At 38.6% G+C, this 10527-nt stretch overlaps 1 protein-coding gene across 2 annotated transcripts; it reads left to right on the top strand.

Moving 5' to 3' along the window:
* Window positions 1–560: 560 nt before the first annotated feature.
* TIMM21 (translocase of inner mitochondrial membrane 21) lies at window positions 561–8840 on the top strand. Of its 2 annotated transcripts, none has more exons than XM_050941867.1 (6): window positions 561–1148; window positions 4047–4109; window positions 4210–4307; window positions 5535–5608; window positions 8107–8212; window positions 8313–8840. In XM_050941867.1, exons 1-6 carry the CDS (start codon window positions 854–856, stop codon window positions 8403–8405), a joined length of 729 nt encoding a protein of 242 aa, XP_050797824.1. In that variant the 5' UTR covers window positions 561–853; the 3' UTR covers window positions 8406–8840. The 2 variants fall into 2 exon arrangements, with proteins under 2 accessions (XP_050797824.1, XP_050797823.1); XM_050941866.1 differs by having other exon boundaries at window positions 4047–4124.
* Window positions 8841–10527: the final 1687 nt, after the last annotated feature.

The raw sequence follows: 10527 nt of genomic DNA, 5'->3' as shown, positions 1-10527 counted from the left end.
TATAACACGAATTCAGATATAACGTAGTAAAGCAGTGCTCCAGGAGGGTGAGGCTGCGCACGCCAGTGAAGTAAAGCAACTTCGATATAACGTATAACGCGGTAAGATTTTTTGGCTCCCGAGGACCGCGTTATATTGAGGTAGAGGTGTACTTCCAATTTGTAGTTTTACCACTTTATTTAAAAAAAAAGAAAAGAAAACAGACAGTTTGCATTATTGCATGGTCATAATGTTTTCCTAAAGATAAGATGATCGGAAACTTGAAAAAAAATCAAAATAGAAAAAACACTACAAAACACACGCTAATTTTAATTACAAGTTAAAGGAGGTCAAAAAAGTCCAGCCTCCCCTACAGTTTCGTTATGTGCTATCTGTACCAGAACCAGTGGATTGAAATTACTGTAGTTTCGTGTCTAGCTGTAAATTTGATCTCAACAGCGGGAGGTGGCGCTTTGCATTGTGGTAGTTGTAGTCTTTTTTCCCTTTAAGCTACTATTAACTGTGGACGTGAAGAGAATTTCTGTGAACTACAATTCCCAGAGCTTCCTGGTATTTTTTTTCCAGGGAACTTTGCAAACGCAATGGCGAAGAAGTTGCAAATGTCAGCGAGCGAGGGGTAATGTAGGGTTCTCAATTAAAGTAAATCAACAAGGTAAAAGCAAAATTCAAAGTCAGAGATTGCTTTAATTCTGTTTCAGTGTAAGGGCTGCACCTTCCGTGCACACACTGTGCATGTATTGCGTAGGTGCAGACTATCGTAGGATAGATCTATGCAGCAGTCAAGGGATGTTTTAGTTCAGCTAATCTAGATCTTAGTTTGTTGATAACATACTAAGACTTGTTTTGCCTCATCATGTTTTCTGCTTCGTTTATGCGAGTTATTCAATGCAGCGAGAAGTTACAAGGCTCGCCAGGAAAGTGGTTGCTTGCACCCCATGGGAAGGTGTTCCTAAGGACTTGGCGGTGTTTTAGGTGGGGGCAGGAATTTGCCCACAGAGAATCTGTGTTGCGCCCTCGTATGTTTTTCCAAGTTGCTAAACAAAATATCTGGACCCAGGAGGGGTCGCTGAGAGCTGGGAATGAAAGTAAACAAGTGTCTGTACAAAAAAGTCAAAAAGGAGGAGCCCCCGTGTCAGCTGCTCAGAAAGGTAAGTGGGCCTATGGCCATTATTAATTAGGAGCAACATGTATTGTTTTTAGAGATTGTTGCTGCAGGAACTAGCTGCAGCCTTGCAATTGAGATTTTAGGCACCCAGAACTTGATGAATTAAAAATTTGTGGTTCCCACAGCTGCAACTCGTTCCCTGGTGTACACATTGCATTGTTTTGCATGATTTCATATAGTGTTAAGTTGTATGTGTATATTACACACAGAGGGTAAAATTTTGCTTGGATTCCCAGTTACAGCTCTTCTTGACTTTATTGGGAGTGGTATTTTTATATATGAGGGAAGAATCTGATGCATCAAGTGTTTGAGGGCGTGAGGAGGACTCTGAATATATGTCTACATTAGAGGAAAAAATAAAGTTCACGTGTTGCTAATTCAAGTTCAACTTTAATGATGTTGTTAGCAATAGGGACTTTGGTTTTTGGAAAACTGTCCTGTTGTAAATGCTTGACAAACTGGACAGTACTGCTCCAGTTGTGCAAATTTAGGCTTGTATTTTGCATGCCATCACACACTTTCTCATGCATATTAAACAGCTAAGTGGCAGGCCTCTTATATTTAGACTAATTGGAGTAAGCCTAATATATTTTGTAGGATCCTTTTAAGTAATACACGGTGCCTCTCCATCTATCTCCTCAGTTATGGCTGAACACTCCCCTGGACATGCATAGGTTTACCACTGTATTCCCACTCCCTTGCCTTTAGCCTGCCTGCCATCAGCTTTTTGTATTACACCAGCCCTGCTGCCCCCACTTTCCCATGGAACAGGAAGCCAAGAAATGAAGTAAAAGTACATTTTCCAAGCAGAGAGTCCACACAAAGACTCTCAGGGATAAACCTCTGCTTCTGCAAAGTGCCACCCAAGTCAGATGGGATCATAGATGGGGAAACAAGGAAGATACCTGGTTCAGAGCTGCTGGAAAAAAATTGCAGCAACACTTCGGTTGAAGGCTAATACAAATTCAAATAGACTGTTAATTAACTCTTCTAAAATCATTTTCTTCCTCCAACGCACACATCAAATTTTCTTATTGACATCATAACAAAATATTTTTTCTTTTAGTTTGGGTGGGAAGGAAAGGCTTTGTATCTAATAATTTCCACATCGATATATTAGGCTGATATTTGATATCAGTTTCATCAGTCCCTATTTAATATGGAAATTGTAACTCACTTTTGTGGATTTCTTCCATATGGCCACAACGATGGTCTTAAATTGAACATCATCCATCAGTTCAAACAGAAAAAAACTGAATGGAATATAGAGGTGACTCAGACTTTTATCACTATTGCAATTCATTGTTTATAAGTGCCCATGTAAATTCTATGTCCATGTCATTTCCTGAAGATTAAGACTGACTGGGTTTAATGATGTAAGAGAGCAGTTTCCAAACAGTGGTCCATTTGCTGGTTGCCAGCAGAGTTGGCTGATCACATGGTATTGGCTCCTTCTTTGCAACTGGTACATCTTAAAAATAGTGAACGCTTTCCTCATAGTGCATTTCCATGTACATAATTAATATACTGTAGTTGTCATTGACGTTGTCATTTGATCACCGGTGGAAGGGGAGGCAGTCCATGTTGTTCCAAATGGGAAGGAAGATGGCCCATAAGAGACTTTGATGTGGTCCATGTTTGGAGATCCCAAGTTTGAGGTGTCTCAGCTAGGTATTAATCCCCAGGAACTGCCTTGGACATTCATAATTCTTTGCTTAAACCTTCAATAGAATAAAGACAATGCTAAACCATGTAATTTTATTTCTCTGAGACCAAGGAGGTTCCACTTCATTGATAGACATAAGTGAATATCAGAATATAATGTCTTAATTGATCTTGAATGCTTTGAACGTCTGTCAAGCAGTTACAATATGTAGCTCTTGTTACAGTACGCAATTTAGTTCCTTAAAGGCTCTAGCAGTTTTTTCTATTTAGTTCCACTACTAGTGAAATAAAAATGAAATACTTTGCTTAGAGGTAGAGTAGGATGAGAGGGCTTTTCTTAAAATTATAGTAATTTAGTTATCTTCTATTCATTATGTTTGTAATTATGTAATGTGTGATGACAGTTCCATCATGTGACCCCTAGTTCCTCCCATTCATTCCTTTGAGGAAGAAGTGATTGTTACACAGCTTCAGAAAGTGAAAGGACTTTTCTTTGGATAAAACCTTCTCAGCTGTGAAAAGTGGAAGGAAAAGAGGTTATTAAGTTTCCCCACTAATTTGGAACTTGCTAAAAAGCACAATTTATAATCCACACAAATTGGTGACCTCTTCCCACTTCTCAAGGAAGACTTTATAGCAGAGGTTGTAATGAGGTCTCATAATAACTTCTTACTCTTGTACATGATGAAATATTATAAATAAATTACAATTGACTAAATAAAGTATATGCTTTTGTGGCATCCTTGCTTTTTATTGTTCACATACTTGGTAATTCCTCATTCATAGTCTTTGTCAGTAGTGTTGACTCTTTCCTCCATACTTTTGTTAAAAAATTGCTATAAATGAATGTTATATTGTACCTTGAATACTTTGCAGCTGAAAATGTGTTACTAAAACTTAAAAGAAAATGACTGTATGTCAACATGAGAGCAATAGCACAGGTTGTTCTGGGTTCAAACTAGTTGAAAAGTTTAATAAAAAATTCTGCTAGAACTAACAAAAACTTTTAATGGTCTTTTTATTTTACTGCTGAGATATAACAGAAGGAATGGACTAAAAGCTAACTTTTTCCCCCCTTATCACTATGAGACCTACTAACCAAAATGCTAAATTGAATCTTAGACTAGCACATAGAAGAGAAGATATTTATATGATACACTTATTCTAATCATATTAACTGACATTTTAACTAGTATATTTTTTCTCTCTATTACAGTGAAAGAAGTTGGAAGGGATTTTACCTACTTAATAGTGGTGCTCGTTGGGATTGGTGTTACAGGTTATATAAAAAGCTGTATGCCCTATAAATATTCTTTATTTATTGTTCATCAGATTAGATTAATTCTCATTTTATTTGCTTTTGTTTCCCTCTATTTCAGGTGGATTGTTCTATGTGATTTTTAAAGAACTATTCTCTTCCTCCAGTCCCAGTAAGATCTATGGCGATGCCTTGGAGAAATGCAAATCTCACCCAGAGGTTGTTTTTCAAACCTAAATTACAGTTTCATAGTTGAACAAAAGGATTTCTTATTAATTGCTGTCTTTTTTAGATCTTCCATTCAAAGAGCATGTACCATTAAGCTCCAAAGAAAATTCCAGTTGACTTAGTCACGCACATAATTCCACTCAATACAGTGGGAATTGGTGCCCACTAAAATACACCATGTAGTTTCTGACTGCTTTCTTCACTGAATGATAGTCTCTTCTTATTTATACTGTGGTACTAAACAAGAGTCTCATTAAGATCAGAACACCATTGTGCTAAGTGCTATACAATTCTGCAGGAAGACATGGCCCCCCTCACCCAAAAAACTTAATGTAATTTGAAACAAAGTGTCTTTTGTAGTAGAAGAGAAGGAAGGATGAAGTTAACAGTAATAAGACCATTCGGTTGTGTAGGTTAGCTAGATACAAATAAAAATTAACTCAGAGCTAGACCTTAAAAATCACATTTTAAGATAAAGCCATAAATGTGTGTAATAGCCTCCAGACAAGATTACTAAGGTGTAAGTGGAATTCATCTAGAAATATAAAAAATATTAGATAAAAATAGAGATCTATACTTTGGAACTAGGCTTATAAAAATAACCTCATTCTGGTGCCATACCGCAAAATCATGCTTCCTCTCTGATCTGACTAAACTTAAGTTTGGAAACCTAGCTGATTGTTTGCTGTGCTTTGGAACCAGATTTATAGAAATGACAAAACCTTTTGTTTCTAGTTTTCAATAAAAGAAATCATTGCTGTTTTATTAGATTATCAGATTACTTTTTAAACTACAACTTTGAAATACGCCAAGACAATGTCTCTGATGAGATGGGAGTGGATTTTGCTTTTTTTTCTTTCTTTATATAGTAAACCTGGGAAGACTAAAGTCAATAATATACATACAGTACAAGTAAAAGTTAGAATTGTGTCAGCTAAGATAGATGCTCATAATGCAGGTCTTTACAGGATTTTAAGGATAATTGAATAATCTAGTTTATAAAGAAATCCATTGAAATATAGAAATACTATTTGATATGAATCTGCTGCTCTCTTCTAGTTTGTTTCCTAAATTCTTGGGTTGTCACTATCAGTAGTATACTAGAAACATTTGGTGAAATGAAAATGATTTCAGATGAGGAGGTGGGATGACACTGGAGTATCTGTTTGAATGTAACCCTTTAGACATGCTATACCTCATCTCTGTTCTTTTTCGTAGGTAATAGGTGTTTTTGGAGAACCCATTAAAGGTTATGGTGAGCCAACGCGACGAGGAAGACGACAGCTTGTCAGGTACTTGTTTGCATTTGTTCTGTACAAACACCAATTTCTGCAAAGACGCTTTGGGCCAAGGTTACATCTAGACTAATTTAGCTGCATAGGATATATTTGATCTGTCATTTATAAAAGGAGCTGAGCAACCTTTTTTGCAGGGCTACTTACATGGCACATAGGTTGCAAGTGTTTGCTAGGGTTAGAGGATATTTGAGAACAAATTTAGGTGGAAGATTTTTTCCAAGTTCATCTTTCTGAGGGCACAGAATTTGAGTTTTTAGGATTGCAAACACAGAGGCAATATTTTTCATATTCTATTTGTAGTTATGCTGATCATTTAACCTGCAGATTGAAAAGTATTCTGGTGGGGTCCATTTTGTTTAAAGAGTAGCTCGACCCTGTTTCCTGAACTGCCACCTAAAAGAGCATTTAATTTTTAAAGGAAGAGAGAAGGCTGGAAAAAGATCTTTTTAAAAAAAGGTCAGTCAAGGACAGGTTTATTTTCCTTGTCCTGAATATAAAGATGCACAAAGGTCCTCTATTCCAATTGGTCTAATTCCTTCTGTTGTAAGACTGGCAGGAAACTGAAGAAACACCTTAGTGTTAGAATACTAAAATGAACATGCTTTGTAAAAGCTTTTAATACTGCGGGTTGGGACCTTTCAGAGGGTCGTGAGGTTACATACTGTTAGCGCCCACACCACTTTGCATTCACCATTCATAATGGTGTTAAATATATTTAAAAGTGTTTTTAATTTATAAGGGGGATCGCAATCAGTGGCTTGTTATGTGAAAGGGGTCACCAGTACAAAAGTTTGAGAATCACTGCTTTAATATGATACAGCAGAATGTCTGTTTATATCCAACACTGACCACTTTTCAGTCATATAGTTCCTTACATTTGACACTACGCATATATTATACACTAATCATTTTGATCTCACACAACACCTTTGAAATGGATGTAGTCCTCTGAAAGTGTGAAAATTTATTACATTCCCACTTCTCTCCTATTTGTCATATTCACTTGCTCTAGCTGTTCTTAAATTAAATTAGAAGCACTTTGGGGGCATGGACTTCCTATGGCTTAGTACAGTGCCCAACACGATTAGATCTCAATCCCCACTTGGGCCTTTGGGCTTCAGTTACCAAAATGGATTTAGTGTGAGGCAGATTGATGGGCCTGCATAGAAAAACTCAACCCCAAAATTGAGAGGTTGTTTTTGTTTTTTTTTAAAGGAAAAGAATTCTTTTACCAGATTGTGTGTCAAAAATGCTGCTCACGGTTGATCTGCTGAATACTAAAATGTAAAAGGGAAGTTTTAAGCATCTGTCCATAAAAACAGGAACTGCTTTTCTCGGGCCATAGCTGAATGAAGAGGTTATTGGTTCCTATGATTTCAGTTCCAACTTTTTGCTAGCTGTGCATTTTTTAAAGTTATTTTTGAGTCAGGACTTTGAGGAAGGTGGCAGTCAAGTCTGTGGCCTGCCCCATGATCTCACGTGTCTCAGAATACCATGGGCCTGCTCATTGGGTGTATTTTTGGATCTCTGGAGTTTCTGAACTGCAAGTTACCAGAATGGGGAGCTCCTTCATTAGCATAAAGGTAATTAATTATATCCCATTGCAAGATGCTAGTGACCTCAAGAGAAGTAGCTCCAAGGAGGAGGAACTAGCTATATAGTGCAACCATGCCTGACAAAACATTTTGACTTACTCCACACTCCTGGTTGGCTGTTGAGTAGTAAGAGTCCAGCAAAATGAAACTTTTAAGATTAGACATCTACAAGCAAATAATCTTTAGTCAGCCACCAAGTCTATCAAAGTTAAACTTCAAAGCCAATAAAACCACTGGCTTTTGTGTTTTGTTTTTTCTTTTCCAACCATGTACCGGCTTCCTGAAGTTGAATAAAACCACAGTCAGCAACCATTATACATAAGCATTAATTTGTTTTGTTTTCCAATCTTTAATAGTAGAGTAATATATCTACTTCAGCATTCTTGCTCTTGATTTTAACTCCTAACGGATGACTGATATTGAATGCACGTGTATGGCTGGAATCCACAGAATTTTTTCTGAAAATGGGACCTACACAGTAGTTCCTCAGATACCTAAAATGGTTCTAAGTTAAACAACTTTGCTGTCTAAAAGACCATGCCAGTGTCTCTTGAAAGCACTGGACTTCATTCCCTCCCAACACAGCTAAACAACTTCTCTAGGTAAGTGTGTTAATTCAAATACAATTCATTAAAATAGCAAGAAGGCCACAGTTTTTTTTAAAAGTGCAGTCTGGCACCTTTTCCTTAAACTATCTTATGTCTAATAAGTGAGAGTTAAGACCTTCTGTCTATACAATTACAATCTGGCATTGAGATGTAGGTAAGATCATACATTGAGACAAAATTGCTGTCAGTACAGATGTTTTACTTCACATAATTGTGCCTGCATTGTTCATGGTTTCTCAAACTGCAATACACAGAATGTGTAACATGTTTCCTTGTTCCTTTTTCTTAGTCGCACTGAGTATGTAAAAAATGGGTTGAAATACATGCGCTTGAAGTTCTACATTGAGGGCTCAGAACGGGGAAAGCAAGGGACAGTCCATGTGGAAGTGAAAGAGGTAAAATTGTCTCAATGAGTTATACAGTACACAAGCATCACCTGATGCTTAAACTACTGAAGGGAAAAAAATAACCCTTGCATATTTTTCCTTATTACAGAATCCTGAAAGCAGAAGATATGAGTACCGTTACATATTTGTGGACGTTGAGGCCTACCCTAGAAGAACCATTGTAATTGAAGATAATAGATAGTAACTTGGTTCTTTCACTGTGACAGTTCTTGAAGAGTGCTGAATGATGCGTAGTCAGTGTACAAATGAACGCGGAGTGATGCAGCATACCATCTACAATTTCACAATCTTACTCCCTTACTTACATCCATGGAATCTCATCGAAGGCACTGGGATTGCACAGGTGTAACTGGAGCCAGTAGAGAGTTGGTCACTATCAGTGTATTTATAATGGAAGTATAATAGGATTTGAAGTGAACCAAATTTTAAAATAGTGTCATCCTTTATGGCAAAAAGGCATGAGACAGGAAAGAGTGGTTATACAATGAATTTAATACTGGATAGCATTTTTACACAAACCCCTAATATTGTCTTCCAACATTTCAAAATTATTTTTCTTTTGTTTATATTTCACAACAGCACTTCAATAAAGAATGACATACAAAATGTAGAAAAATACATGTTTATTTATGTGCAGCTAGTGTTTGATAGTGAGATAAAATGAGAAGATAGCAACAATACAAGGAGACTTTATTGCAGATGCAGCTATGAATATGCATCACAGTATTGCGTGGCCCGACAAGATGAATTAGGATGAAAGGCAACAAAATTTAGCAGTTTCTAAGAAGTCTCAATAGAATGAGGAAGGTACAAACTTCTGAGCTACTCAAACATATAGGACCGGGGACTTGATTGTAGTACTCAGTACTGTGGGGATTTTGGGCTGCAAAGCAGTCCCTACATAACTATGAGGAGTAGTTGAATGACAGAACTTCATATTGTGGCCACTGTCTATTAGGCTATGTCTAGACTACCCGCCGCATCGGCGGGTTAAAATCGATTGCTCAGGGATCGATATATCGCGTCTCACCTAGACGCGATATATCGATCCCCGAGCACGCTTATATCGATTCCGGAACTCCACCAACCCCAACGGAGTTGCGGAATCAACAGGGGGAGCCGCGGACATCGATCCCGCGCGGTGAGAACGGGTGAGTAATCCGATCTATTCGACTTCAGCTAAGTTATTCACGTAGCTGAAGTTGCGTATCTAAGATCGATTTCCCCCCGTAGTGTAGACCAGCCCCTTGATGGAAAACAATGCCAGTTTGGTACCAGGTATCTCCTTGATCGTCAGGCACTTTAGAGACCAGGCCGAAATGACTTGTAACACTTGTAACAAACCTTCAGAGCTGCAGGTCTTCATGCTTTAGTTGTGGTGCCCTTAGTTCTGAATCTCTTTCCCCTAACTGATGAGGCAAATATCTCTGCTCTTCAGAGGAGGCTTAAGAGACACTTGTTGTTTAAATGACAAAAAAAAAAGCCAAATTGATTCCTCCACCCTTTGCTTCACTTCTGTACAATCCTCTGTGCCACAGAATGTGTTGCAGGCCAAGGAAAAGGGTTTGTTTTTTTAAATGGGATCCTGTGTATGATGGCACAAACCCCACAAAGGTGAGGGTTACGGAGTTGCTTTGGCCACAGGAAGTCACACCCCTTTACCCCTGCTGGGCCTGATCCCAATGGAGGGAAGAGTTCAAAAAGGGAGCAGCTCAGTCTAGACCGACTGAACAAGAGAGCAATTTGGTGCTACAGCCTCCAGCAAAAAAGCCACCAGGACTCCAAGCAACCAGGCCCAGGCCTCACAGTCAAGCTGCCGCAAGCCTTTCAACAGTGGAGGTCAAGGGCGACGCATTTCTGCAGATAAGGGAAGATGCTTTGGAGCATGACCTGAAAAGACAGTGAGGGGAACCCCAAGACAGACCTGTCGCACAGATGAACAAACAGAATCAAATAGGAAGTGACCCAGGGAACAGGCATAAGGGCATCCACCCTTAGGCCATGTATCTGGACCATTGTTTTGAAGGGTCCTGGGTTGGAACCTGATGCAGCAGGATGGGCTCAGGTTCCCCTACCCCCAACCATCGGCTCTCGCCCTTGAGTAACACCGCCACTGGCTCTAGCTGCTAAGCCAGGCAGCCAAAACTCTTGCCATTGGATGACATTATCACTGGCTCTAGCCACTAGGCATAGTGGCCACAGACGCTTGCCACTTGGCAGCAGTCTGGAGTATTGTCCCCGCAACACTGTAAGTATATTAGAGGATTGTATAAAATTCATACTGAATTTTTTCATGGTTGATT

Source organism: Gopherus flavomarginatus, chromosome 2 (genome assembly GCF_025201925.1).
Source record: "Gopherus flavomarginatus isolate rGopFla2 chromosome 2, rGopFla2.mat.asm, whole genome shotgun sequence".
In the NCBI taxonomy this organism is placed as follows: domain Eukaryota; kingdom Metazoa; phylum Chordata; order Testudines; family Testudinidae; genus Gopherus; species Gopherus flavomarginatus.
This window is presented reverse-complemented; position numbering and strand designations above follow the sequence as displayed.

Bases quoted from the DNA above. Each gene is read 5' to 3' on its own strand.
- TIMM21 (XM_050941866.1), top strand. From the start codon at position 854: ATGTTTTCTGCTTCGTTTATGCGAGTTATTCAATGCAGCGAGAAGTTA. The intron at 4,125-4,209 runs GTATGCCCTATA...CCTCTATTTCAG, and splicing joins TACAGGTTATATAAAAAGCT to GTGGATTGTTCTATGTGATT. The intron at 4,308-5,534 runs GTTGTTTTTCAA...TCTTTTTCGTAG, and splicing joins AATGCAAATCTCACCCAGAG to GTAATAGGTGTTTTTGGAGA.